The 27,975-nt window shown below is 46.8% G+C and overlaps 10 protein-coding genes across 10 annotated transcripts; 3 read left to right on the top strand and 7 right to left on the bottom strand.

Annotated features, from left to right (window-relative positions):
* Nucleotides 1-389: 389 nt before the first annotated feature.
* Nucleotides 390-2,294, bottom strand: ARB_00163 (carboxylesterase, putative; the record flags this gene model as incomplete). The annotated part of the gene is made up of 4 exons (XM_003013666.1): nt 390-655; nt 826-1,411; nt 1,469-1,688; nt 1,741-2,294. 4 exons carry the CDS (start codon nt 2,292-2,294, stop codon nt 390-392), a joined length of 1,626 nt encoding a protein of 541 aa, XP_003013712.1.
* A 1,291-nt stretch (nt 2,295-3,585) lies between these two features.
* ARB_00164 (uncharacterized protein) lies at nt 3,586-7,149 on the bottom strand (the record flags this gene model as incomplete). Its single annotated transcript, XM_003013667.1, has 1 exon — nt 3,586-7,149. One exon carries the CDS (start codon nt 7,147-7,149, stop codon nt 3,586-3,588), a length of 3,564 nt encoding a protein of 1,187 aa, XP_003013713.1.
* Nucleotides 7,150-8,866: 1,717 nt separating this feature from the next.
* Nucleotides 8,867-9,897, top strand: ARB_00165 (uncharacterized protein; the record flags this gene model as incomplete). The annotated part of the gene is made up of 2 exons (XM_003013668.1): nt 8,867-9,125; nt 9,200-9,897. 2 exons carry the CDS (start codon nt 8,867-8,869, stop codon nt 9,895-9,897), a joined length of 957 nt encoding a protein of 318 aa, XP_003013714.1.
* A 778-nt stretch (nt 9,898-10,675) lies between these two features.
* Nucleotides 10,676-11,965, bottom strand: ARB_00166 (uncharacterized protein; the record flags this gene model as incomplete). Its single annotated transcript, XM_003013669.1, has 3 exons — nt 10,676-10,912; nt 10,974-11,730; nt 11,811-11,965. The coding sequence occupies 3 exons, from the start codon at nt 11,963-11,965 to the stop codon at nt 10,676-10,678; spliced, it is 1,149 nt and encodes a 382-aa protein (XP_003013715.1).
* Nucleotides 11,966-12,387: 422 nt separating this feature from the next.
* Nucleotides 12,388-14,337, bottom strand: ARB_00167 (uncharacterized protein; the record flags this gene model as incomplete). The annotated part of the gene is made up of 6 exons (XM_003013670.1): nt 12,388-12,627; nt 12,807-13,514; nt 13,583-13,697; nt 13,756-13,964; nt 14,042-14,089; nt 14,158-14,337. 6 exons carry the CDS (start codon nt 14,335-14,337, stop codon nt 12,388-12,390), a joined length of 1,500 nt encoding a protein of 499 aa, XP_003013716.1.
* An 892-nt stretch (nt 14,338-15,229) lies between these two features.
* On the top strand, nt 15,230-16,384 carry ARB_00168 (uncharacterized protein; the record flags this gene model as incomplete). Its single annotated transcript, XM_003013671.1, has 1 exon — nt 15,230-16,384. The coding sequence occupies one exon, from the start codon at nt 15,230-15,232 to the stop codon at nt 16,382-16,384; it is 1,155 nt and encodes a 384-aa protein (XP_003013717.1).
* A 75-nt stretch (nt 16,385-16,459) lies between these two features.
* ARB_00169 (uncharacterized protein) lies at nt 16,460-20,665 on the bottom strand (the record flags this gene model as incomplete). The annotated part of the gene is made up of 4 exons (XM_003013672.1): nt 16,460-16,588; nt 16,788-20,024; nt 20,080-20,532; nt 20,657-20,665. The coding sequence occupies 4 exons, from the start codon at nt 20,663-20,665 to the stop codon at nt 16,460-16,462; spliced, it is 3,828 nt and encodes a 1,275-aa protein (XP_003013718.1).
* Nucleotides 20,666-21,481: 816 nt separating this feature from the next.
* ARB_00170 (uncharacterized protein) lies at nt 21,482-22,702 on the bottom strand (the record flags this gene model as incomplete). The annotated part of the gene is made up of 1 exon (XM_003013673.1): nt 21,482-22,702. The coding sequence occupies one exon, from the start codon at nt 22,700-22,702 to the stop codon at nt 21,482-21,484; it is 1,221 nt and encodes a 406-aa protein (XP_003013719.1).
* An 835-nt stretch (nt 22,703-23,537) lies between these two features.
* ARB_00171 (uncharacterized protein) lies at nt 23,538-24,726 on the top strand (the record flags this gene model as incomplete). Its single annotated transcript, XM_003013674.1, has 2 exons — nt 23,538-24,534; nt 24,602-24,726. 2 exons carry the CDS (start codon nt 23,538-23,540, stop codon nt 24,724-24,726), a joined length of 1,122 nt encoding a protein of 373 aa, XP_003013720.1.
* An 836-nt stretch (nt 24,727-25,562) lies between these two features.
* ARB_00172 (C2H2 transcription factor Crz1, putative) lies at nt 25,563-27,916 on the bottom strand (the record flags this gene model as incomplete). The annotated part of the gene is made up of 2 exons (XM_003013675.1): nt 25,563-26,590; nt 26,644-27,916. 2 exons carry the CDS (start codon nt 27,914-27,916, stop codon nt 25,563-25,565), a joined length of 2,301 nt encoding a protein of 766 aa, XP_003013721.1.
* Between the last annotated feature and the right edge of the window lie 59 nt (nt 27,917-27,975).

Below are 27,975 nucleotides of genomic sequence, written 5' to 3' on the forward strand. Positions count from 1 at the left end.
TCTATATACCCCATATATACATGTGTGTTTCTTTGATTGAGCTTTTGACGTCGCAATCACTATGTTCCGTCTTATGGTTATTTCCTATTTTCCCGGGCACTTTCTCCCCTGGTCGATTGCTTAATATGTCATTTCCAAACTCTACTAGCGGCGAATCTATTTATTTTCCATGGAAATGTACTCTGGATTAGTGGGAGCGATACTCGAAACTTTAGTCCTAATCAAATATTTCCTTTATATAGATATCTGCTACTTATCCGGCAGTGGCTGCGTAGTAAACATTTAGATACTTTCCTTTGAAATGAAACTAAGAAGGGGATGTTGTTAGATTGAACGAAAAAAACATACATATGTATCCCAGCTCAAGCAACAATAGTTGAGTTAGGCCATCAAGCCCCATTCTTTGGATCAGCAAATATGTTATGCAAAATCTGGCACCGACGATTGACTTCCCATGGATCTTTTTCCTTTTTCCATCCGTCAAGGGTAACATTGAAGATAGATTCACCATTCCCATATGTCGGAAAGTCTATAAGGCTAGGAAATTTTCTTAAATTCTTTCCGCCGGTAATATATCGCCGCACATGTTCTTGGAATCCCCTTGCGAGGTCAACATCAGTGACCGGAGTTGTGGTATTATCTTGGTAAAAATAATCTAATGAATATTGGATTAGTTTCTGGCTTCGGCGTATTTGGAAGGAAGTAATGTTGGAACATGGACCACAGGGCCATAGGACAAAAAGGCTTTATGCCCCGTGTCCATAACGGAACATGAGCCTACAGACACAAGAGGATGACTAGTTAATCCTGACAAGTAATACTCACAACTTTGGTCTAGCGCATGAATTGCTGGTGGAACAGACATAACATATCTCTGGGCCTTGGGAGCATATGCCTTTGCGGTATAATATGCGTTGCAGGCGTATGTTATATCAGTCACCCAATCCCAGCCCAGTTTAGCAGGGAGATCCGCAGGGTATGTATAGAGTGACTGTATCTTCTGGATCGTCTCGTCAGAGGCATGAGGAATTGTTCCACGAACTAGATAAGGGAATATCTCTGGCATATGGTCTGGCGGTGCCTGCCCTAGACCTTCAAGGGCCATATTGCTAGCCGCAATTCGTGAAACCCTCCTGTTATAGACTCCTCTTTGTAAGACTGTCAAAACAAGATCAGTGATATAATCACCATCCACGACGGGTGTAAATCCAGGACCAGGGCCTAAGGCACCAGTCTTGCCGTCTGTTACATTGACGAGGAGGTATTCGTTTGCTTTAAATAGGTCCTCCTCTGACAGCTTCCTCAGGCAGTCAGCAGAATCACAGTTCGATGCCTTGAGAACAGAGTCGAAAACCGCCTGCCGGCGACTTGGATCTTTGCGCGGCCAGATAGCTGGGGATGCGATGAATGCCTGTGCCTTGATTTAGTTGAATGATCATACATCTATATATTTCTACCAAAAAAATACCTTATCGAAGGGAAGATCTTCTTTGCCGTCTTTGGCAATAAGTAAAAGATCCAGCATCCCGGCACCGGCACTCTCTCCGAACGCTGTGATTCTTCGCGGATCACCACCGAACTTTGATATGTATTTACGGGTCCATTGCAGTGCTGCTAGTGTGTCATGCAGCCCGACATTGGCTTCTGTATCTTCGGATGGAGAGGAACTCCAACCGTATAGCCCCATTCTAGGAAAGTGACTTAGAAAATATAGTCATTGAAAAGTTATAGCTAACATACCTGTAGTTACTTGCAACGTAAATGAACTTCTGGGTCGCGGGGTCCATGTCCTCGAAGAGACCGCTTCCATCTCCACTGATCTTGTGGAGGTCCTTGCTTCCATAGGCATATCCACTGCCGTGAATCCAGTGAACCACTGGAACACTATCACCCTCCTTAACCCCTTCAGGAACCCTAACGTTGAGGAACAAGCAGTCCTCCTGTCCCCACGATCTTGACGGGAGGCCCTGTGGCGGAAATATGTTGGGAATAGCGCTTACACAGTCTGTTGCAAACATGGGAGCAGAACCGTTCTTGACCCCATGCTCTCTTGGTGGAGGAGTTTTCGGGCGCCTGAATCTCAAGGCTCCGACGGGGGGCTGAGCAAACCGGATGTTGTTGTAGTTTGCATACTTGAGGCCGTTGGAGGTCACATTGATGTATGTTGCAACATGGGTGGCATATCCCAGGTTTACTGGGGGGAAAGAAGCAACATCTTGGTGCGGATATCCAGCTGTGGCTGGAAGGTAGAGGATAGCGAGTGACAAAACACAGCTTGCGCTTGGAATCAACATCTTGCTCGAGCTTGGATATTTGTAATAGCAGTAGAGAAGTTATATGCAGGAAAGAGAGGAGATTGCCATATATATAGCTGGCCCTCCCATCCTGGGTATCATATATATCCATGCTCTCCGTAGCGATGCGAAAGGGGATCTAGCCTTGCCCACAGCATCCCCCATGCTAGTCTGCGTGGCTGTGGACCGCGCGGTTGATACGAAGGAAAGGATCAAAATCACGTATTGAACCGCCAGGAGGGTTTCTCGAGATGTTTCCACAGCAATTATAGGGATGCGGAATGGCCGGATATAACATTTTTGGGGCTGTCATCAGGCGTATCCCAACTTTGTAGCCTGGAGTCACTCCCAGAGTTCGGGGTGAAGATGACACGACAGAGCCAGGGACGATTCTCAGGAGACATGGTAGCTAAACAAAATTCTATTTTTGGATCTGGTTTGGTTTGATATGGAGAAGGGCTGTAGTTGTTTGTTGAACTGTTGAACTAATCATTGTGAACGAAGGTTGTCTGTAGAAAGCTGGCGGAATACGAGAACTGGTGAATCCACAGCAACAGCTAGTTAGTTAACGTTAGTTAACCAGATAGCACAATATAGCCAACGGCTGCACGAGTTTATTGTCGATTCAAATATTTAATTACCGGACTTACTCGCGGTGCTGCTAGTAACCAAGTCCTCTTTACATTCACTCTCAGGAGTTGAACTTATTGCTGTCTGCTTTTGACAGAGAACCTATACGGTTCGTTGAGTTGAAGTTATGAGCATTTGAACAGTCGACATAGCCTCAAAGGATTGGCTATGAAGCTACAAGTAATCAGACAAGAGACACAGGTTTGGCACTGGAGACTAGGCAGTGCAGTATCAAGTCCTGGGCGGCCCAATAGAGGTATTATAAATAGTACTTCTTATACACACATTAGTTAAGGACATGCTCTTCCTTCTTTAGCCCACGGCCTGGCTTCTCCCCCTTAAACCTGCTCTCCCCTAGCTTACTCTCTCCTTAGAGGCTATTCCCTAGCTCAAGCACTTCTTCATGCCAATGGGATCAAGGCATCTACAACGTCCAGGGGAAAGCATATAGAAAACAAGCCAATATTATCGGTATTGAACCAGCTGACAACTGGGCAGAAGTGGATAATGTTTGGTTAGAGAACTATGTTCAGGCATGGCTAGCAGGTAGTCGTTAGGCTAAACGGAAATACGTATACGCAAATATATGCAAACCAACAAGATACAACAAAAAGAAATCGAGACAAGCTTGAACGCAAGAGCCTTAAGAACCGAGGGGATATCATAACCCGTTGTCCACCGTTTGGAGAGGTACATAGCCTTCTTCTTCGGTGGGTGTCCTTCCTCTTCCAAAAGCTCGCGATATATATTGGAAGGCACCGGCCAAATTATTCTCAGCAGGGGATACCGGAGATGCGAAAGGAGATTTCTTCCACCACTTCCCAACTTTCCCGTACGCCTGGCCAGTGGAATCTATCAAACCTTCATCAACTTCTCTCTCCAAGCGTTCAATCTTAAGCCAGCTAGGTCGTCTCCAGAACTTTAGAAGCAAGCTGCTAACAACCACGCTGACACTCGAAGCTGCCATAGCCGCACCGGCAGCCATGGGATGGAGAGACACACCACCGAAGGGCAAGAAAAGCCCCATTGCGAATGGTATACCGATAGCATTATACACGCAAGCCCAAAGGAGGTTGAGCTTGATACGGTTGAAGATGGATATTGACAGACAGAGACTTGCGGGTACTGAAAGTAGATCCTCTGGCCGCATAAGCACAATGTCGGCTGCCTCCATGGCAACTTCTGTACCGGACGAGAGAGCGATCCCGACTGAGGCAGTGGCCAGAGCAGGCGAGTCGTTGATGCCGTCTCCAACCATAGCAATAGGGTATTCAGGGGTTTGAAGTTTGCTTATAATAGCCTGTTTCTCTAGAGGGCTGATGGAAGCATGGATTGAGCCCGATGGGATACCAACTTCATTGGCAACAGCGAGTGCAGTATTGTAAGTGTCTCCTGTTACAAGGGAGGTCGTAAGGCCCATGCGGTGAAGAGCTGCAATAGCGGCTTTCGCAGAAGGCTTGATAGAATCCTGTATCCAGAGCGTTCCAGAGTACTGGCCATTGATGGCAACATGGATTACTGTTGCTGTCTTCAGTGCCTCTGATTTTGATTTTTGTTTTTTAACATCTGAATCGGAGGAGTCTGGAATTTTGATTCCCTTAGAGCGCATAAAAACGGCGTTTCCAATGTGGCTTGTATATCGTTGGCGTTCAGGGCCAGAGGTAGGCTCAACGGTGGCAGAGACACCCTTACCAACTATAGCTTCAAAATCAACCACAGCACCATTAAGGGGGCCATCGTCTGAAACTCCTGATTCAGACTTGGCTTTTGAAACTATGGTTTTGCCAATAGGGTGTTCACTCGTCATTTCGGTCAATCCTACAATAAGCCACCATAACTGGCGTCGCCATTCGTTTGTAGACCATGTAGGTTCCATTTTGGCCTCTGCAACACTTGTCTTCCCCATAGTTACGGTTCCAGTCTTATCAAATATAACGTGTTTGATTTTTGTGGCCGCTTCCAGCGCTGCGCCACCCTTGACTAGGATACCATGTTCAGCTCCAACGCCAGTTCCAACCATGACCGCAGTTGGAGTACTGAGACCGAGCGCACAGGGGCATGCAAAGACAATGACGGATATACAGATCTTTAAACATACCATCAATGTTCCCCCACTACCTTCGACCAGGAAGATTTTGGGTGGGTGAGGGAGGAGGTGGCTCAGTATCATCCATCCGATAAACGTCACGAAGCCCAGGGTAATAATTGTGGGGACAAAGTACCCGGCAACGGTATCTGCCATTCTCTGTATGGGAGCACGATTCGTCTGTGCCTCTTGAACCAGCTTGACAATTTGGCTCAATTGGGTATCTCGACCAGCTCTTGTTACCTGAAAATCTGCCCATCCGGTACCGTTGACTGTGCCGGCGATTACATGGTGACCTGTAGTTTTGATAATAGGAATGGCTTCACCTGTCACCATGCTCTCATCGACATACATCTCACCACGAATGACGACGCCATCAGCGGCTATCTTATCACCTGGACGGATGCATACGATATCGCCAACCTGTATGAGCTCGGTAGGTATTATCTTTTGGCCGGAGTGAATGGCTGCTGAAGTTATATCGGGCTTATCCGCCGACATGGAATTACATGATTTCTTCCAACTCTCTGCCGCCTTCTCCGCAGCAACAGGGTCATCATAGATTGTTGCCATCGAAGGGGTAAGAGACATGAGCCGTGAGAGGGCGCGTGAGGTGTGCCCCTTAGCTCTGTTTTCCAGCCATCGTCCCAGAGTGATAAATGTAATAAGCATCGTGCTGGTTTCAAAAACAGTGCTAGGCTTGCTATGTGGTGATAGAAGCACAGAAACGAGCATTGCTAAGATACTGAAAGAAAAGGCGAGTGAGGTGCTAAGCATGATCAGAACATCCATGGTCGGCGAACGGTGCCTTAGCGACTTAAAAGCTGCCCGATAGAATCGCAGACCAATGCCGAATTGGACGGGTATCGTAAGGAACATACAGGCGACATCTCCAAGGAATAATCCGGGAATTAGTTCCACACTACCAAAGTCAAGGAAGTGTAGATACATGGGGAATATCATGCTTATTAACATGACTGGTATGGCGAATGACAATGAAAGGAGAAAGGCCCTTCTCCATTCATGTATCTCCCTTGTCTTTGCGAGGGACTCAAGTTGGGCGTTGTTATCATCGGATTCTGTAAGTAGAGCATTGTAGCCGGCGTCCTCAAACACTTTGGCTACAGCCCGGATCCCTACTTGCGAGGGATTGAAGGACACCGAAGCTTGTGAACTTGAGAGCCGAACGCTAGCAGACAAAATGCCTGGCGTGTTGAGGAGAATATCCTCCAAGGCTGCTGCCGAAGCGGCGTCGGTAAGCCCGTATACGTTAAAGTTGAGAGGCGTAGAAGACGTTGAATTGATGGAGGTGTCTGACTCAGAGAACAGAATTCGCGCGTCAAATCCTGCATCCTCGATAGCCTCCGATATTTTCAATGCTGGGAGAATGGATGGGTCATGTACTATGACCGCACGCTCTGCTAGCAGGCTTATGTTGAAACGGATTAGACCAGGCAGCCCTGCTACAGCATTCTCTACGGCAGAGGTACAGGCACCACATGTCATTCCTTCAATAGACACTGTAGACTTCATTTGCGCAGACGATTTCACAGATAGCATGGCTCTAGCGGAGTCCGGATCGGAGGTTTTAGATTCTATGACGCTTGCATCAAAACCTCGATCCTCAATAATCTCTGCGATCTGTTCCACCGTGATAATCGAGGGGTCATGCACAACAACAGCCCTTTCTGAGAGTAGAGATACTGTCGCCGATTCGACTCCTGGGACATCAGTGAACCCTCCCTCGACAGCGGACGTACAAGCACCACAGGTCATTCCTTGAACAGAAAGGGTTGTCGTGCACTGTGATGGTATAGATTCCTTTGTTGGCTTGCCATTTTCTTTTCTGGGTATATTCGTACTCAAAACCTCAGCATCGAAACCGCGATCTTCGATTATCTCCGCAGCCTTCTCGGCAGATAGAACTTCTGGATCGTGTTGTACCACCGCCCTTCCCATCATCAAACTGACCGAGACCTCCCCGGCTCCGTCAACCCCCTGAAATGCCGATTCTACCGCCGATGTACAAGCGCCGCATGTCATTCCATCAACTTTGATGGTGGTGGTTGTCATATGGGCTGCTTCGGCGGGCACTGACGGTGTACCGCTGCCTGGTGCAGGCGGTATAGATGGTGCCATGGTTTGCAAGGTCGCGGATAATGCCTAACTCAGGTTCATAGGGAGAAATGCTGAAAGAGTTAGGCTGGAGGAAGCAGCCGGATCGTTTACGGAGCGTTAAGAGGTATGGGACCAGCCAACCGCCGAAAGTGTGGTCGTCCGGATCAACCAGAGACACCAGTGATTGTTGTATGTAGAAGCGGAGGAGAGAAGGGGATCGACTCAATATCCTCAGATATCATGCGAATAGCGTGCCATGACTGCGCAAGGAAGACAAGCAAAACGCCCGAAATAAAAAGGTGAAGTCGCTGGCTGGCCTTGCGAAGAGGAAGCGCGGCGCAGTTTTAATTCACATCAATGACGAGAGCGACTGCTGACTCAGCATCCGGACTGCCTTTGTTCTTTTTTTTCTTTTTGACTGCCGAGATGCAGAACTGCGGTACAACGCTCAAGGTTTGATCCCGGGAGGAAGAAGAAAAGAGGAGACGATGTTGATGGCGCCGGGCGGGCCGGAAGAGGCGGACGAAGGACAGCGACAGGTCATCGCACCTCATCTCTGATCCCACACACTTCACCCTCACCTTGTCTCGAATTCGGCGCCCGAGAAGGCCAAGTCGCAAGCCCAGAGGACGACTGATGGAACAGGGGGCAGCCAGCGAGAAGACCCCAGTCTGGCCCTTGATTGGGCATCGTCCAGCCAGCTCAGGCAATTCCTTAACTGCGAGCCGTGTAGGGAGTGATACGAGGAACAGAGTTAGGACAGGATGCTGCCCTCTGGCCGGGATTTTTGGGTGGCTGCTAGATGGAAACTGCTCTGGGGGGCTTTGCTTCCCTCGCACTACTCTGCAGCCGTGCCAACGTCGCCCTTTATTTGACCGTTGGCTGTCTCGATGGGCCCTCAGCGTTCAAAATAACATATCACTGCTCAAGGTGAAGCGCTGTTTGATCTGCACCGGACGTTTTAGTTATCCATAGTTATATTAGTAAGCGCCGAAAATAAGATCTTACAGAGTTCTCCATAATGGAATATGGAGGATTGATAACGACGATAAGAGTCGGTTAACTGCTCGTACGGAGAATCTCTTAGAATGATAATGAGGGTAGCGCCATCCTTCATCCCTCAAATAGAGTACTCCGTACTCCGTATTCCGTACTAATAGTAATACTTCGTTCCAACTCAGTACAGCCACGATATCCCGATAGACCCGGACACAGCCAGTGGGGTCCAACCTACGAAGTGCCTAGCTCCCCATGTTTCCACTGGGCCATTTTTTGAAGAGCTGCATGTCCGCCACTTGTACTCCGTAGGGTAGGACTCGATGCTTAAAGGAAGAGAATGAACGCTGTAGATAGATGTGCTCGGCATCGATATCATAGGGGTTTACATAGAATTTCGGATTCCAGTTGGTCGATAAATGCTTGTTTCGGGCCAATCAGAAGCGGGAATAAAGATAGATTCCAGCCACTCAGATTAGTCAAAGTGGGTCTATGGAGACTGACATATCACGTGATGCGTCCAGAGCTCCCGCCGTGACTTCATAAGACCAAGAGCAAGATGAGCATATACAACAACCTGAACTGCTTCACTTGATAGCGAGCGAATAGCAGATTTCCCGGTGACTGCGAGCGTGGTTGTATCCGTGTTTCTGGCAGCAATTAGTACACGCATCAAGAACTGTGCGTCTCCTTCTGGCGGGCTGATTTTTACTATCATTCTATACGCTATTTTAAATCAACCATGGATCAGTCACAGAAGCAGGCGCTGGAAGCATTGCAGCCGTTTATTCATCTCGCAAATTCATCAACCACTCACAGCGCGCGGTTTATTGCTAATATCATTACAAATGCTACGTCTGCCCCGAATACCTTCATCTTCGCCGAGTTGCTCGAGACCCAAGCAGTTCAATCATTGGCACGCCCAGATACACCAGAGGAATATCGGTCTTATTTAAAATTACTGGAGATATTTGCTTGGGGCTCATGGGAAGAATACCATGGTGAGATTCTTCTGAACAAATGATACATAAGCCTTCATCCATCCTATAAACACCTGCTAACAGACAGTCTCAAGCAACCCCAAATCTCCCCGCCCTCAGCGAAGCCCAGGCACTCAAACTCCGACTTCTATCTCTCCTCGCCCTCTCTACAACCCATAACCCGCTCACATATCCCATTGTGATGAAATCTCTCTCCCTAAAAGATCATGTGGAGCTTGAATCTCTCGTGACAAAAGCCATATACTCATCTCTTATCACTGCTCGCCTATCACCAACAACAACACCTCCAACCATCAATGTCATTTCAGTGGCCCCTCTCCGCGACGTTCGCCCCCAAGCGGTTGGTGGGATGATATCAATCCTTACAGAGTGGCATGAAAGATGTCAGAAAGCGGTTGAAGGCATTGAGAGCGAGATTAACACAATAAAAGCTGATGCTGCCAGAAGGCGGGCAATGGAGAAGGATCGAGCCTATCGTTTTGAAAAGAGTGAAGGGGGCTGGCACGGGGATGATGATAAAGAAGGCGAGGGAGGGATTGCCTCAAAAGAATCGCGATCTCGAATGTCCTTTAGCAAAGAGGGCTCGCTTGGTGGGACCGCGGCTAATGCTGCAAGACGGCTCTTTGGGGGTGGCAGTTCTTCAAAAGGAAATAAGCGGGAATTCCATGCTACAGGAGGTTATTCGGGTAATGGCCAGGATAGCATGGAAGTAGACCCATCAACCCTTCCGAGATCTATGAAAGTTAAGCTTGAGGCACAGGACGTTTGCTAGATGAACATATTCCGAAACCAGCCATTGGATGATACCGGTATACACTGTTATACACGAGAAATAGAAATAATGACAACGAATACTTTGAATCCCAGCATGTAACTATAGAGTATAAACATTATGTAAAAGGCAGAGACGATAAACTCGAACAAGTCGTAAAAATAATGCACGAAAAAAAAAAAAGAAAGAAAGAAAGAAAAAAAGAAAGAAAGAAAGAAAGAAAGAAAGAAAGAAAAGAAAAGAAAAGAAAAAGAGAAAGAGAAAAGGATACTCCGTACTAAAAAGAGAGAGCGAACAAGAAGGAAAAATAAGAGCAACAACGTGATTTTGGAGGCATGGAAAAGGAGAACGTAGGAAATAGGAGACGCAAAGAGAAATGAGAATCAGAGGAGGGTGGGGACATTATTAAGGGTATCTCAGAGGAGCTCGGATGAAGTTGATGATACTGGGGTAAGCTGAGCAAATATGTAAAATCAAATCATCGCCAGCCACCCAGATAGAAAAGAGTATTTTGCTGCCGTTGTGGCAACATGAGATATCATAAAAACGTAAACGCTAAGGAAACACCATACCTTGCGCCAATGCTGGAGAGGAGAAACGAACATAAATGAAGCCAGTGACAAGACAAATGAGATAATGGATGGAAAGGGAAAACAATGACCGTTGTACCTCCGTAAGTTTAGGAAATCACGAAAGGCTACCACAGGAACGCCGTAGCCGGAGGAAAGATATCAAGGAAAGGCAAGGCAGATACACCAACGGAGAGGGTCGAGAGCCTCTACAGGCGGGTTCCTGGAACGAGGATGAAGAGCAGACAAAGCGCAAGGGCAATGACTACAGCAAGGAGTAAGGAGACCGAGGCTCGCTTGACGAGGAGAGCACGGACATATGGCTCTCTGATGCGTGTCCAGTTCATGAATGTGTACTCGCTTAGTCCAGCGAGCGCAAGAATTGGGTCGATCTTGTACTGGTAGGATGAAAGAAAGTATGCAGCGATTGAGAATGGAAGGATTACCTAGAAAATAAAAAATTAGTAAACAAATTTACCGTGGAATATGAACGTCATTGAAACGTACCCAACAACGAGTGTTTCGTGGGGTATCAGTCAAGATAACAAAGAATCCAGCCCAGAATCCAGCACCAAAGCTGACAAGAGCAATGACTAGACGAGCAAGGATGCTAGGTGGGACCAAGTTGCCGAGTGCCTTAGCCTGAAGGAAGCCAGGGAAAGCATCTCTTTCCATGGCCTGGAAGACGTAATCCTTTGCAGTATCAAAGACTTCGGGGTCATCCCTGCCTTCTTCCTCTATCATATGAACAATATCGTTGACAATACTGTCTGGTAGAACAACCTCGCGCTCAGAACCAGGAAGCAAGTAAGTGTAGAGGATCCTGACAGCACTTGCACGGATATCTGAGCGGGTAACTGTATGGCCTGGAGAGCTTGTCTCGTTGCCGTTGCCATTGCCATTCCCATTGGCATAAGGGTTGCCGTTCAAAGCATTACTGACGCGTCGACCATGGCCAGGAAAAGAGCCTTGTCTTCTCGAATATTCAGACTCCTCGCTGTTTCTGATGGAAGCTGGGCCCTCAGAGCGCAGGAAAGCCGACAGTCGCTGGTCAGAGTCCTCGAGTTCACCGTTGCCATGGCTACGCCCATTGGCGGCACCATTTGCGAAATCTCCGTCGCCTGGAAGGGCACCCCGGTGTCGCTGGGAAGCAGTAGAAGGCCGGCTATCGAATTTCTCGGGTTCTGGGGTCTCGAGGAGGACAGAGCGGCGTAGTTCACGTACGTAGTGACGGCACAGAGACATGTGCTGAGAGACATCAAGCCTGCCAGGGTTCGAGTAGTCATTAGCACCATCGCTCGCACAGCAGAGTCAACAAAGCAGAATAACAAACGAAAAACATACCAGAAATCGAGATAGTCCACAGAGCATTGCTGGTCTCTCATGTAGATGTAGAATGAAAACAGATCAACAGGTGCAAGAGTCCGTCTCCCCAGGACTTCCAGCAGGGTTGGAAGTCTGTTGCGGTACTCATTTTCCAGGAGAGATGGCGCCGACATGACTGCCTAGTACTGAACAGGTCAAAGGGATCCTAGTAAACGGAGTAGAACAGGCTGGATATCTCCAGTCAGGGTGTGAGCCTGTGCAAGATGGGTCTCTTAAGCGATATAAGTTCACGGTGTCTGTGATGAGAATCACACCGGCTGCCAACGGTGAAAATAGCACAGGACAAGAGGGGAGACTGCTCAGGCTCAGGGGGCGCAAGAAAGAGGCCAGAAAAAAGAGAGACAGCCTGCGAGGAGAAAGAAGAACAGCCACCCTCCTAGTTAGAGCAGACAAGCATGTCCTCGCACAGTGAAGCAGCAGAAGCCTGTGAGTATCAGGAGAGTTGCTCCCCTTGCCTGCGAGCGTTGTGGCTTAAAGGAGGTGGACGTCCTGATTGGGCAATCTCGCATTATCTTTCTTCCGCTCAACTAAAATTTTAAACGCTCGGGCCAGTCAGGGGCAAACCAGAGAAAAAGAAAAGAACCATGGATGAGGTGAACCTAAGTACAGCTGGCTGTGACAAAAAGTATATAGAAGATAAAATGTGATAGTGTGACAAGTATGACAAGGGGGTATTGTTGGAGCCCATGGACTCGAGAAAATCGACGGGCGTTATTTGCTCGTACTTAGAAAAAAGATAGCCCAATATCTGCCGCTCATAATAAATCATGCCTTCCTACTCCGCCCTCCCCCCAAAAAAAAACTCCATGAAATCAGGGATGCAAGTTGCTTAGAATTTTACTCTGTACATTAATCATCAAGGTGTTGGTAGGATCAATCAGCCAGATGCTAGGTTGCGTTAGTATAATTTTGCGTTTGTTGTTAGGAATAGGATCAGGGTTACTGTATACGTACCGACCACTCTGGGATATTTCTGATCTGTTGCCACATGAACTTTTCCAGTTTATTCGCACTCTTCGCATAGGGCGTGCTCTCGTTGTTGTATTTGCGGCAGTTGTCGAATATCAGCTTTGCATCCTTGATGAAGTCTTGTGGAGTAGGGTACATGTCCTTTTCGTGCTTCTCTTCCATTGTTGAAAGGTCCATGGGCTCTGTGATGACCTCATAGTAATCTGGAACTTCATCCCGGTTGACAGGCTGAGCAAAGGGCCACGCTGCACTATGGTTCTGCATGTCGTTGAGGAGATGTAGGAGTTGGTTGTAATTAGGGCCGTGTCTTGGCTGGCGGGCGAGCTCGTCCATATCTGGTGACCATCCAGACTCCTTAATAGCCGGGATGCTTAAAGGATCGATCTCCACTACCCCGTTCTTCCATTCCTTGGGCGGTTGGTGAACAATATGTGACTTGCTAAAGGCGCGGATCTTGGCGTACACGGCCTCTTTCTGCTTAAGCACCATACGACCGGCTTCTAGATAGCGTATCTTAGGAAGCATAGAGCACTGCATAATGGTACCTCCTTCGTAATCCTTTATATATCCCATCCATATGGACTTTTCAAGGCTGATCTCTTTGGTGAAGCCCTGCTTCTTGAAGTAGCCAATTGCATAGTTATCCGCATAGGTTAGGAAGTGCATTACGTCTGAGGTCGCCTTAACATAATCCTATTAATCAACACAGTTTAGCACTGATCCATAAAATCACTGGGTGGAAATAGATAGATTGTACCCACTTTCAGATGAGACATGAGGTGTGCTCCATACCCCTTAACCTGCTGGTCTGACGAAATAGCACAGAACACAATCTCAGCGAACTTGCGTCCGTGGAATGGCCGGTAGGTTATTCCACTACAACCGGTATCAGCCTTCGCCACTGTCACTCCATCCAATCCCAAAACACACTTACCCAACAACTTCCAATGGGTGCTTGACAATAGCAATAGACAAATGCGTTCGGTCGTAGACAAGCCGGGCTATATAATCCTTGGGCATCTTAGGGAGTTGTTTCTGGAATATGCATTTGAGGCCTGTGAGGATGATGAAGCTCTCCCGGGACGAGTCATTGTTAACGACACGGAATTCGATCTTTCCTTCTCTCTCTTCTAAAACAGCAGGCTATAAACAATACGTAAAAACTCAAGTCAGCCATAGGGTTCTGCCAAAAGCCGGTAACTCATTAGGTCATGACAGACCTTCTCGGCGTATGGAACGAGCTTCACTTTCTCTGCATCTGTCTCCTCCTAGTAATTAGTTAGCTCATGATCTTTCATATAGGGTTGTTGCGCTCTATTTGTCAGACGTTGCACACCTGGTCGTGTGTTTCTGGAGATTCCGTCCTGGCTTTCTTGATGTTCGCCTTGGAGTCCGGTGTGGTGGCTTCCTCCGAAGCCTTTCGCTTTGCGCCTAAGAAATTGAAAAGGATGTCAGTCGACCATATTGATATGAACATAGCATTGGGAAACCCACGATCAACTACCACTGGCGCCATGTTTTGGAATTTTGCGAATCTGCGGCTTCCCACCAGCTACAGCATCCTGCGATGTCGTCAGTCGCAGAGCTGCAGGTCCGCGCGCCAAGTGCGGGTGGCGCCTCTCGGCTAATAGTTTATCCGCAACTCCCTCGCGCTAACCTAATCTAGCAAACCTACTAGCTGTCAAGACTCTTAAATCAACATCAAAAGCCAACGTCTACAAAGACCAACGATAGATCCAGCCAGCGGTGCGACAGATAAAGGCAGCAATTGATAATTTAATACTTCCTCTGTGCCCAAACTCTCCATTGTAGCCCTGATGTCTTTGGAGGAGGTCTGGCGCTCTGCAGCTGGGAGCCCTTATCATTCAACCGTACCGACTAATTCCCAACTTCTTCCAGCTATATTACTTTTGTTAGCAGGTATGCTGTGCCCAATTGACTTACTTATACGCATCAAAACTTTATAATCCGCTAATATCTGAATAGGCTTTGTTTTTACTGGAATTTTCGCTTTAAGTATGGCCATTCCCAGCTAACGTTAGCGAATCCTTCTAACAATTTCTAGATCGCTCCGCTCTAAACATCGCTCTCTTGGGAGTTCCAGCTTCATTAGCGTTTGGGTAAGTGATCCTAGCATTGTTAATGAAATCTGAGCACTATCGCTCTAACTACCGTAGATTCGGGTCGGTCTTCATGATCTGCGCAGTGGGGGTGTATGTTTAATAACGTGCCCGCCTCCATTATATGATAATTATCACTCTGTTTCTGCTAGTCATGTTTTGTATTTGGAGTCTTTCTTTCATTTGATTTTTTAAAGATTCCTCAGCTTGTTTACATTACCGCGCCCAACTCAATAGTCGGCATCAACGAGCTGCGTTTGTCTTCCTCAATAGGCCACTGCAATCACGATGGATTTCACTCCTGTGCTTTCTGCCGTCTCAACATCTACAGACCAGCTCTATACCCTCCTTAAATGCATTGGCTTTTCTCGCCAGGCATCCGTTCAAATAACTCCTCAGGGAATTCGGTTCTCGGTCGAGGAGGGGAGAGTAGTTCAAGGACTTGCTTTTCTGGACAAAGCACTCTTCACGAGCTACATTTTCAACGTTCGGAATGTGCACGACGGTGTTACTCAACCCGAAGAAGACGGCGACTTCTTTGATACATCACTATATCCCAGGTTCACCATCTCTCTCTCTGCTCTCCTCGAAACATTGCAGATATTCGGAATTAGCGACTCCTTACAGAGACCAAATCAAATGACCAATCTTGAAAATACTCAAAGCATGCATGCCTTTTCAACCCCTGCTCTAGGAATGAACCGCTCTTGTACCATCGGCTACCGCCGAAAGGGATCTCCACTTTGCATAACCCTAGCTGAAGCTGGCGTCACCACTACATGCGAGTTAACTACCTATGAGGTCGAGGACTCCTCCCAGGACTCTACACCGGGAGAATTTGATATCCCACTCCAACGTGATGCTATAGTCTTCAAAATAATTATGCGCTCTACATGGCTTCATAACGCAATCATTGAGTTGGACTCAACATCACCTACCGTTCTATCGCTCTCGGCATCCCCGAATAAGGCACCATTTTTCGCATTATCTGTATCCGGCGGTCCGTTCAGTGAATCAACTGTTGAATTTGCAATCGATCAGGAATCAGATGGAGTTGACCCGGCATACAAATCATTCAATGAGGATGGAAGCTCCAGGCAGCCCAAGAGAAACAAGCTTGCACCGACCGTCACTGAAACCTTCTTGGTCGAACCCCCTTCGTCAAAATCCCGGATAACGCAACGGTATAGGTTTTCGCTTCTGAAAAAGGCGCTTGGGGCGATGAGTGCATCCAGCAAAGTAAGCATACGTGGAGATAAGCAAGGTGTCTTAAGCCTTCAATTCATGATTGAGCTCAACGATAATGCTAGCACTGATGCATCTGGCCCTTCCACTCAAAGTGCTTCTCGAACAGCCACGGGCAATGTTAGTTTTATTGATTTTCGTTTCGTGCCACTAATTGATGAGGAGGATATAGTTGAAGACTTAGGGGATGGTCTATAAGCGAATGCACGCAGTAATATTTAGACCTAAATCAAGTGGTACCGTTTACCTTCCTATCATTGGCGCTTCAGCCATTTATTTCACATAGCTATCAAAATGCACTTTTTCTTTTTTACGTTTGTCGGCAGCACCCAGTAGGCCAGCATTGTAGGTATGAAGATTACGCTTTCGACCAATTTTAGACAAGGCGAAGGCCAAGATTGACTGTAGTGTTAAAGTCCCATTTATATATTCAGTACTCCAGAGCCAGCTAACAGACGTCACACGAAACCATTCTCAGTAGTGAAAGATCACGGTATCAAAATAACGCATCAGTTAGCTCGTCACATCACCTAGCGAAGCGAGGGGGAAATATTAGTTTCAGCTTGTAAATATGGTGCATTAAAAAGGATTGTGTACAAACCTCTGCAATAGATTGTCTCTCAATGATAGATTTCTGGCGCTCATTTCGTGATACCCTGTAATAGTAATCACAGAAATCACCGCACTGCATGCTTCGAAGAAACTCCTCATCGTGAGTGATGACGATTAACTGGAAGTTTGCCTGCTGCTGACGGGCTCTGATAATTTCGTGCAAGGACTCAGCAAGAGAGCGGATATTATCACGATCAAGGTTGGTAGTTGGTTCGTCAAGCGCAATCAGGCCGCAATTAACACCAAAACATTCAGCCAATGCTAGTCGAATAATAATACTAGCCAGAACCTTCTGACCAGCACTGCAACGCCCTCTCATGTCCATCTCAGCATCCTGTTTGACCATACAAACACGGTAGTTGTAGGATCTGTTCCCTCTTGCACTTTCATTATCAGACCGGATCAAGATGGTATCAACATCCGTTCCCCTGTAAGTCTTTTGCCATAGCTCCCCGATGATACGATTAATTTCTTCCATCTTAAGGCCATGATATTTCATTATGGCCTTGTCTAGAGCTCCCCCGTATCTTCCAAGATCCTCCACTGCAGCTTTGGTGGTTTCAACCTTTATGTGAGCTTCCTTGAATTTAGCTCCAGCGTCCTTGTAGTCCGTATTCCAGTCTGCAAGAAGCTGCATCAATTGATCATCCTTTGATTTCATTTCACCCATTTTGCTCGCCTGCTTCGCTGCAAGGGCGTTGTGTTCCCTAGTGTTTCGTTCAGATTCTTCCTTGAATCTACTCCGATCCACCTCCGCATTTTGGGACTCGAGATCTGCTATCTCGCGGTTCACATTGATAAGAGCCTTAGATTCCTGACGATATCGAAGATTATCCGAGTATTGGCGTTTAGTACTCTCACTATCCTTTAGGCGGGTAGAGATATTGTTGAGTTCACGTGTGAGATCCGTCTGCTCGGCTTCTAAAGTTTTGATCTCGTCTAATATGTTCTGCAGCTCACGCTTGCTACGTTCTAGCTGAGCGGGGCCCCCTCTTTCAATATAATTTGTGATATCTTCACTGGCAAGGTCCAGCTGATGCAGACTATCATTTAGTCCAGAAACCTCTTGTTGCAGTTCCTTTTCTCTTTGCTCACCCCGGGCACTGATATCTTCATACCTTGCTTGGGCTTTGGAAACTTCAGGAACGAGACCCTCGATATCATTGTCAGCATTTTCAATAATTTCTCGCTGCTTCGAGTTTTGATTTCGGTATTCCTCCACCCGAGATACAAGAGTGGCTTTCTTTTCAAGCTCGAAATTGACGTTATCAAGCTCTCTGCGTAGATCACGAAGTTTCAATTCCAATTTCCCAACGTCCACTCGAGATTGATTCAATTCATGAGTCAGTTTACTGGAAATCCGCTTGAGACTGCGAGCTTTTTCACCGAGGGTAGCAATTTCATCTTGAATGTCTTCCAAAGTCCGAGAGGTTCCAGTCTCGTCTTGCTTTGCAGAAAGATCTTGGATCTGAGTTTGGAGTGTCAAAATTTCATTGTTGTATCTCGAGATGGTTGCAACATTCTTCGATAAAGACTCGATGTCTCTTTTAGATTCCACCCTCTGGTCCACAATTCTATCACGTTCTTCCAATTTTGCAAGGACCCCTTCACGTTCAGTCTCTAGACCGGATTGTTCTTTCTTAAGAGCAGGTATATCGGTTCCAGTCAGTCGGATCCATGTCTCATAGAAAGTTCCCACCCCTCGAACATTTTCAAGCTCTGCTTCTCGTGCTTCAATTTCAGCAACCACGTCCTCATCCGTGGCTTTCTTTATTAAGGCTTTCAGTTTGTTTTTAAATATCTGTAGTTCCGACTCTGTCTTAAAAGGGCGAGCACATGTTCGACATACTTTCTTGTCGTTTGCAGCATCTAAACACATGTTTAGGTATTCGCCCAAACCAGCATACTGATCGGCATCTTTCCTAGCCATATCAAGCTCGGTCTGCTTCTGTTTAACGGTATGTGGGTATTCTTCAGGCTCATCTCCAATTGTTTCATTTATCTTCTTCGCTGCATTCTCAACGTCTGCGCTGTGTTGCTGGAGATTTTTCCGCACATTCTTGAGTTTGAAGTCAATGAGTTCAAGTTCTTTACCGGTGCCGTCACGTTCTCGTTCTGCAGCAGTAACTAAGGTAGAGGCCTCTTTGAGTACATCCTGGTATCTTTGTTCAATATTACTTGGACTCCAGGATGAATCAACTAATTTAGAAATCCGGTCTCCGTGGGCACTGGACATGGTCTCAAGGCTGCGTTGTCGATCTTTCAATTCTTTTTTGAGGTGATCTAGTCGGGCCAGGTCACCAGCTTTTTTGGTTCCTTGGATTAACTCAGCGTTTAGCTTGGAGGATTGTTCTTCTAGCAATCGGAGCTCAATATCATTCTTTTGAATGTCACTCTCCCAAGAGGCATTCTTTGCCTTATCCTTTTCCTTTTCCAGATAGTTCTCAGTCTCCTCCATTCTTGCCTCAATTACAGCACGTTTTCCTTCATCAACATCCATCTCATCAATACGGCATTGAATGGTATCTGCCTCTTTATCATTCATGGATATTTGTTTCTTTGCAGCATTTTTCACCTCTTGAAGTGCCGATTTTCGTTGACTGAGCTGATTGAGGAGCGTCTGCGCATCTTTCAGCTGGTTTTGGGCTTCTCGTTTAGCTTTCTCCAGGGCCTGGTTTCGTTCTTTGGTTAATTTTTGAATTCGGTCCATGAAGTCGTTAATCTCCATTTCATCTAAATCACCGTCAAAGCCACGAAAGTTGTTTTGTCGGGCTATATCCTTGATTAGCCTTACTCGCCTCTCCACCTGTCTATCAAACTGAGCTTTATCATTTTCATTCTTCCCGCATTCGGTTTGTTTTAAGCCCAGCTTATGGCGGTTTTGTTCAATGAGTTCTTTCAGATCCATATATTTCTCCTTTAGAGACTCCTCCTGGTTTTGGTATTCTGCTTGTCGTGACTCAAATTGTTCCAACGTTGACCGAAGCCATTCGTCGGATTCATCAACCTCGACAAGATGTTGCTTTAGATTATTGATGCTGGTCTGAATACTCTTGGCTTCAATACGTTTGCCTTCCAATGCACCTAAAATCTCGGCATAGCTTTCAGACTCTTTCCATGCTTTATCCGCAAGATCAGCCACACGTCTCATCTCTTTCGAGAGTTCATGGCTCTCTGCTCTAAGAGCTTCGATTTCTTCTTGGAGTTTGAGAGATCGTTTCTCAGCCTTGGGAGTAGTTTAGTAACGGCACAACACAATGATATTTCAATACAATACTTACACGATCTGCTTTATCTTTGTCATCTCTAGCATGGTTTTCCATAATTTTGTACTTTGCAAGTTCCTCGTTCTGTTTCTTTCGCAATGCTTTGATATTGTCAATGGCCTTGGTATATTTCAAGGCCTCAAATATCTCGTCAAATTTCTTTTTTAACACAGATGGTTCACTCATCGGCCATAAGCTCTCATCTTGATGGCAAAATATGACAGAGTCAAGCACTGCTTTAGAAACGCCTAAGTACTGGGGCATTATTTGATCCAACTCGGCTACACGAGACGAAATTGCTGTTCTTTCACCCTCTTTAATCATCAGGAGTTGACCTTCTAGAGTTTTTTGCTGTCTGGTCAACTTCTTGACAGTGAGCTGAAGGCTTCTTGTGACTACCATTTTGGCAGCCGAGGTGGCCTTGAAAGCCAGCTTAACCTGGGCAAAGACTTCCTTTTCGCCACATAGCTATATAAAAATTTCATGTTATTATTTTTCCCCAAAATCATAGAAGGTTGGAAGAAATACCTTTGGATCATGGATAAACGCGCCACCCTTGCTATTTGGAGGAAGGTCTCCGGTCGTAGCATACTTGAGGCATTCGATAATTGTCTAGCAACAATTAGTTATCAATTAACTCTGGATTTTACCATTTTATCGGGTTAATACCGTCTTCCCTGAGCCATTGTACCCGACAATTAGAGTCAGAGGGGTATGGAACTGTATGGTTTCACTGCGGGTATTGTCGAACGACCGGACCCTGATAGAATTTATCAGTAATGGCATCTTTGCGGTAGAGAATTAGTTCCCATCTTACCCAAGGATGGAGAGTTTGTCAATTTTCGCTATGTCATTAGTTAGCGTATGAACTGAATATATGGCTTCCCCGGCTCATACGTACACCTATACAGCAATCAGTTACAAAGAGCGACAACAGACATAAGGAGAAAGCAAACCGACTTACATTCTGTATTACTGAGCCTTCTGTGGCAAATCGCATAGCTCAGTGTGAACGTTTGATTGACCAGGCAGCTACGCAGCGAGAGCAGCGTTGGAGTTCAAGCAACTCACTAAACGCCCATTACACTAAAAATACACGCGCGCGGCTGAAGCACGTGGTCACGTGCACTTTTAAGTTTATCTCCGTACTTCGGGATCCATGGATTAGGCAACGAAACGCCCACCACAGGATGATATTCGATACCATAATAAATGAAAGGCAATAGTTTCTGTGTTAACTCAGCAAAGCTACAGAAGAATTAAGAATTCCATTTAACTCCATATATACCCTTTTCGTTTGTCGCTAATAAGCCGCCAACTTAACGCCCACTGTGGAAATAAGCTAGTAAAAGTACATGATATTCTGAAGTAGAAGCGAAAGGTCTAAAGTCATTGATCGTTGATCGTTGGTTTATTTTTAGTTTCCCTCTCCAGCCCCTGACGCAGGGTTTACTGGAGTGGTGGTAGCATCCTGACCTGACCCATCCTTTGGTCCAGTGTCCATGATGTCAATGTCACCATCTGCATCAGCCTCTGCATCACCGTCAGGTTCTCCAGGTGCATCTTCATCTAATGTATTATCAGCGGACGCGTCTTGCGCGGCAGGCGCAGCTTCCCCGGATGATCCAGGTGGTGGGGAAGACCGAGCCAGCGACATTGTAACACCCTTTCCATTTTGCAGGCCAAGATCCTGAACGCCAAGCACATCAGGACCACGGGCATGAGGTACTTCTTCACTTTCATGATCAAGGACATGAGGTGCATCGGTTTCGGCATCGCCCCCTGCAGAAGGAGTTGCTTGTCCTTGGTTGACATTCCCCATCTGCTGAGGAGCCTGGTTCGAGTTTGGCGGGTTTTCGGCTTGTGTTTGTCCACTAGCTTCTTGCATTATATCGTCATCATCTGAGGATGGTGTAGAGTTGTTGAGCCAGGGAATAGGGGTTAATAATGCGCCTCCAAGAGATTCATCACTGCCGAGGGAGTTGTCATTCAGCATGAAGGCAGTACTCGTAGACCCATTGACGCCATTCGCCAATGATGCATCAAGTATATTATCTGCTGGCAAGGACACTGGTAATGGAAATATGTCTGCCCCGCTAGACACCGAAACCACTCTATCCACGGCTCGTAGGTATGCTGGCAAGGTTTTATAATTTTGTGTGGGTCGCAGAATAAGCTCTGCAAGGCGTTGAACTGTATGGGGGGGCTTTTGAGAAAAGTAGGATCTCAATGTGTATTTAATCGATGACAACTCCGCTATAAGAGGTGGAGGCAACCCATTCGACAGTGGCTGGGAATTTTGTGAGTCCGGTATACGATCTACAGAAGCCGAAGTTTGGGATGAGAAGGATGGAACAGGCGGCCGCTGCGGTGACTGGGCCAAGGACGGAGGAGCATTCTCCTTGTTGCTATTGGGCAGGGACTCGCTGGTGGGCTGCGATTGTGACATGAGGGGGACGGTTTGGATGGTTTCAAAGGAAGCATAGACCGGTATCTGTGGTATCCGGAATTCGTTGTGCACTATCTGCATAGCTGTTAGTGACCCAGCCAATGCCATGAGAAGGGAGTTGAAGTTGCATACATGGTCCAACCTGTCAAGCAGGGGCTCTAGGAGCGCTGGCCATTTCTCACTACACATTGTCTGTTGGCAACCGACGAATAGATTATTATGGCAAGTGAACTCACTACTCCATTTGACCATTTTTCGCGATGAGCTCCAGGACCTCCTCGTCTGCGGAATGAAATATGTTAGTCTCTGATTCCACTCAACTATCGCGTCCCCCTCCGCTGTCTGTCCAAACTCAGCAGAGAGAGCAAAACAGCAAATGTGAACACACCTAGAGACATGGCGTTGGTATATTATCTGTTCCCGAGGCAGGCAACCTCCTTTTGCTGGCTTTCGTGTGCTCTAACGTGTGTCTGGAACCCTTCCCAGCTGCTGCATGAGATAGCGAGGAACATGGCTTGTCAGTTGTAACTCTAAAAGCCGCCCAAGAACGACGCAGAGCCGCCTCACGTGACGAGATAGTGGCCCCATACCTTCTTGGGTTCTCAGATCTAAAAATACTTCTTGCTGCGACTCTCCTGTATATCTTCCTCCCAAACCCCCTTGTCCTTTTATTCGCGTCCCCTCACAGAGTACCGTCAGTTTACATGTTTTCCTTATACTCAATATGGCTATTTGCACACTCGTATATGTAAGTCTATATGTTTGTTATTGTGGCGATGTTTGAAGGAAACGCGCTGGCCAATAAAACTCGAAGAAATATATTCGTAGGATTCAAACTGTTGACAATTCTTGAATTTCTTTAGGTGCTAAGGGGTGCTTCTGATCAGGGATATCCCCGATTTGCTTGCCAGTTGAGGATATATACTTACAGAGTACTGGGCCATTGAGTCTGTCACGTTCAACAACAAGGTGAACTCTAGTTATATGCAAGCTCCTAGAAGCATTGAAAATGTCGAGCGACAAAATGGTGGACGACTCAAACTGGCTTCAGCCTGTACTTGGATCTTATCAGGCTGAAGCAGTCGCCCAATCCTTAGCCCGCGCACAGGAATTTGATCTGATACCGGTTGAGGAGAAAGAAAGGAGGCCTTCCTCATGGACTATCCGTGCAATCATCCGACCTGAAGAGCCATTGTATGCACTTGTCGTGCATCATACCATTACCTCAATGTGCAAAGGGGAGGTTGCTTGCTGGACATATATATCACAAGGAATGGAACGAGTCGGGCAGAAGGAGGTAGTATTTACCGTCTCGCGGAACACAGAAAGCGAAAGAAAGAAAGATTTTCCTAACGATCCACTTCGTTGGATTGAAATCGTCTACTCCATGGCAAAGGGAGGTTGCTGTGTAGGAGAGTTCGAGCATACAGATTTCCAGGTTGCCGAATTTCTTGGTCGCTCCGATGTGAATTGGATCGTGTACTGTCCTGCCTGCCCTATTCCGAACGTGGACGACTTCTTACTACCACAAGATTACCTTCAAGCTATACCCCTTCTCGTTGCAGAAGCAGAAGTTGCTGAAAAATACGGCTTGATGAGAACGCTTGGTCACCTGGGTGCCTCAGAGAGGTGGTTCCCTTGGCCACCCTGGTTTGATCGCTATCGCAAACCATGCATTACTGCGGCCCAAATGCAGGGGTCGATCAAGGAAGAGATGGAATTCCAGCACATCAAAGGACTCAGCTGCATTAAGAAGGGCTCTAATATCATCCTCCGTGTGCCAAAGAAGTCAGAACCTTTGCTTGTGGAAGCATTACTTAGGCACAGCCCTGATCAGGCATTTCCACTAAACACGGTACATCACATCAACTCAGATTCTGGCTTGCTATGGGATAATCGAGATCCACAGCCACGGGGATATTCCGCTGGGAATTCAAACGAATGCATGAACTTGAATTACTTCGCCTTTTGCCCCGGTCATGATGTAGACGAGCTGGTGCTAATTGAAGATGGATACATGTGTAAGTCCAATCATCCACCAGCATGTCTTTTAGAGTATGCGACTAATTTTCCTTCAAGTTATGCTAGCAGATGAGACCTGGCTTAAGATTCGCAGCTGCATTAAAAACATGAGACCATGTCATATCTCCCTTCCTGAACTTCAATTCTTGCTTCGACTAGAAAAGCCTTCTGTCCCAGGGTACCAAAACTAAACTCCCAACAAACTGATAATGGGCCAGCTCCGGTCAGTGTTGCTTTCATTTATTCAACCATCTATTTCAAGCATTTCTAGGGAAACCGGCAGTTCGTCATATATATATAGATACCACACATCATCTTTGGCTTCTCTGCAAATGTTTATTGCACCTCCGATATCAATTACTCCACATCTACACCGGTTTACTTATATACTGCTGAAGATTAGGAGTATATTGTTGGGTCATCATAATCAAATAAATATCCCAGTTATCAATAATATGGGCCAGAATAATCAGTCTATTTCAGTTGTTATTAAATGACTCACAGGTGAATCTCCAGGAGCAACAGTAAAGCAAAGCTTATGTATAGATGGACTTTGATTCTTTCAACCGGACCCAACTGATAACGTAAAACCAAGGGCAGATAGAGTGGTCAAAGGAAGCCATAGAAACTCGAAGCAAGGAAAAGAGACAAAAACTGAACATTTCCAACGGGCCATCCAAGGCTGGGTATGTATTTTGTCATAAACTGCTGTACTTGGGGCGTAGAAAAAAAGACGTACGAAAGTCATTAAATGGCAGTGTGGTATAGACAGGGGCATGTTTTTTGGTATATTCAGATCGAGAAAAGCCACCATAAATATCAGAGGGGTGTCGCGCGGGATAAAGCCATCCTCGGGAGGGATAATATATAGGTCGGGGAACGAGATAAAAGCTCAAGACGCAGGGACAAAAAAAGAAGAAAAAATGATCCAGTAAAAAATTCAAGGGGAAGAGGTTGGATAATAAACGGGAGAAAAAAATGTAGTCCCCCACATGTAATGTTCTGCTCAGAAAGAGCGAAGTGGATGCTATCTGATGCCATTATAATCATTTGTCCAGCCCTGGCCAGGCTGTGGCCAAGCACCTCCTGTGGTACTAGGGTTAAGCTGATCGCCCACCAGTTGGTGTTGCGGCGACTGGCCAGGTGGTTGGTTCAAAAATCCAGTATTGACAGGTTCCTCTTCATCCCCAAATCCAAACTCTCCCCCAGAACTTGCATCAAAGCTGCTTCGCCCTCCAATGTCACTATTATCGTCAACAGGGGCGGCAATTTGATCCCATTGTAGGCCTTGCAGTGCGGGATACTGTGCCAATAGAGCAGCAGGCAAAGTGAAAGAACCTCCAGCACCATCCATGCCTGGAACCGTGAGCGGCTGGTTGCCCGGTTGTAAATGGCTGGTAGAAGCATTTCCTTGCTGCTGTTGCTGTTGCTGTTGATTGAGGCTTTCTCGCTCAAGGGCCTCTTCATCAAGAAGAGGTTTAATGCATACTCTGCCGGCTTCGGACCGAAAATGGCGACCTAGAGCGTCAGCGCGGGCAAATCGCCGACCACATCCCCACTGGCGACCACTTGACATGTCACCTCGGCATACGAATCTTCTCTCGCCAGAATGTAGGCTTTCATGCCGTCTCCTATCATGTTGGCGGGCAAATGCTCTGCCACAGACAGTGCAAACAAAGGGTCTTTCATCGGTATGAGTTCGAAGGTGAGAGCGCAAGTTATAAGCTCGTGTGAATTTCTTAGGGCATAGTGTGCATTGGAAAGTTGCAGGGTGTTTTTGAACTCGCTTTGAGTCTTGTGTATTGGACCCTGGCCGTTGGGGGTTTGCAAGGTCCAAGATATAGCTACGACTATCAAGCGACGAGGTTGACTGTCGTCTATTCTTGCTTACTGGAGAGGCTTCTCTTGAAGAAGGCGTGCTGAAAGTACCCCCAGGTGCTCTAGATGGTGACAAAGAGCCTGCATTTATGGCCACTCCTCCTTGGGATACCCCAAGTGAGGAAGGAGCCATTGGCCGTGACATGAATGGATCAGATTTACTACGTCCGCGAGCGCCTATGCATTGTCAGTATTACCAACCATGTAATGGTGGGGATGGGAAAACATACGGTTCATAGGAGGACTTAATGTGTCCCCATCTGCACCCAGCTTCGGGCCTTCTACGGTAGACGTCCTGGAAGGCGGCGCAAATTCAACATTAATTAAAGGGGGGGTCATTTGAGCTGCCTGTCCCATATCACTAAGTCTAGATTGCTGCGCTTGGAAACCAGGTACAGGCGGAGCAGACGTTCCGACGTATGTATCTTGAGTGGCCCCTTGCATCTGGGACATATTTTGGGATAGAAGTAATGAGCTTTCTGGGTCCAGTTCCGTGTTTTGAAGCTGCGGGGAGAGTCTAGGTGAAATGTATGGGCTATGCGCAGGACTAAATGCATTATTGTGGTCACGTTCCGATATTGTGAAGGATTCCATTCCGAAAGCGTTATCATAAAGGCTTGGGTCAGTCTGAGGGGGTAGACGAGGAGAGGGCTGTGCAGAAGGATGAGCAGAGGTATCAAATGTATCATGCTGTGCTAGGAAAGGCGAGTGCGAGACAGATGAAACATCAGAATGCTCTGATGGTGCACGGCGATGGCCTTGGAATGAGCTGTTCCCGAGTATTCCTTGCCAGTTAGACTGCGCATCAGTATTGATATATGCCGCACTTGCTGGATCTAAAGAAGTATGCCGTGAATGCTGCGGCGTGTAGAAAGTCCCAGGGCTCGAAGCCGCGGCTGGAGAACCAGGACGGTTGTTAGGGGATGAAGCAGTCTCTGGAGGAACTAGATGAGGAGAATTAGGCATTTGCGGCGAGGAGAGGGGTTGAGCAAAGTCTGCCGGGTTGATGGTAGGGTGTTGCTGGATAGCGCCCATCATGGTTGTTGATGTGTTGAACCCAGAGGTCTGATCCTGGTGTGTAAAAGTGTTGAAGTCGTCAAAATTGAACCCCGGATCGGATGTATCAAAATCTGGAAACGGCTGTGAGTCTCTGTTATCGTTTATGCCGGAAGTGGCCTGGTCTAACTGGTCGAGGAAACTGGTATCGAACGCCTGGGAGAAGTCTTCCTGTTGATTGAACTGACGTTCTGGCCCAGTCACATTGGTGGTGAATCCGAGTCCTTCTTGAGATGTAGCGGCCAGGTAAGGAGTTGTGAAGAGGAATTGCTGGTTATTTGTTGATGTTGTTGTTGGGTAACTGTTGTTACTATTAGCATTTGCTGAAAGCGATTGGCTGGTGTGAAGCTGATTGTTGGTAGGATCCTGGGTGAAATGGGAGTTATTATTGCTTTGGGCAGCAGTGGACGACGACCTCGCCCTTCCGTTCTGTGAAGGCGCCTCCATCATGGCACGGAGAATGCTTGTAATCCTTTTTATTCCTTTTGTTTTTATCTTTTGTTTTG

The sequence above is a fragment of the Trichophyton benhamiae genome, assembly GCF_000151125.1.
Source record: "Trichophyton benhamiae CBS 112371 chromosome Unknown contig00074.8, whole genome shotgun sequence".
NCBI classification, from domain to species: domain Eukaryota; kingdom Fungi; phylum Ascomycota; class Eurotiomycetes; order Onygenales; family Arthrodermataceae; genus Trichophyton; species Trichophyton benhamiae.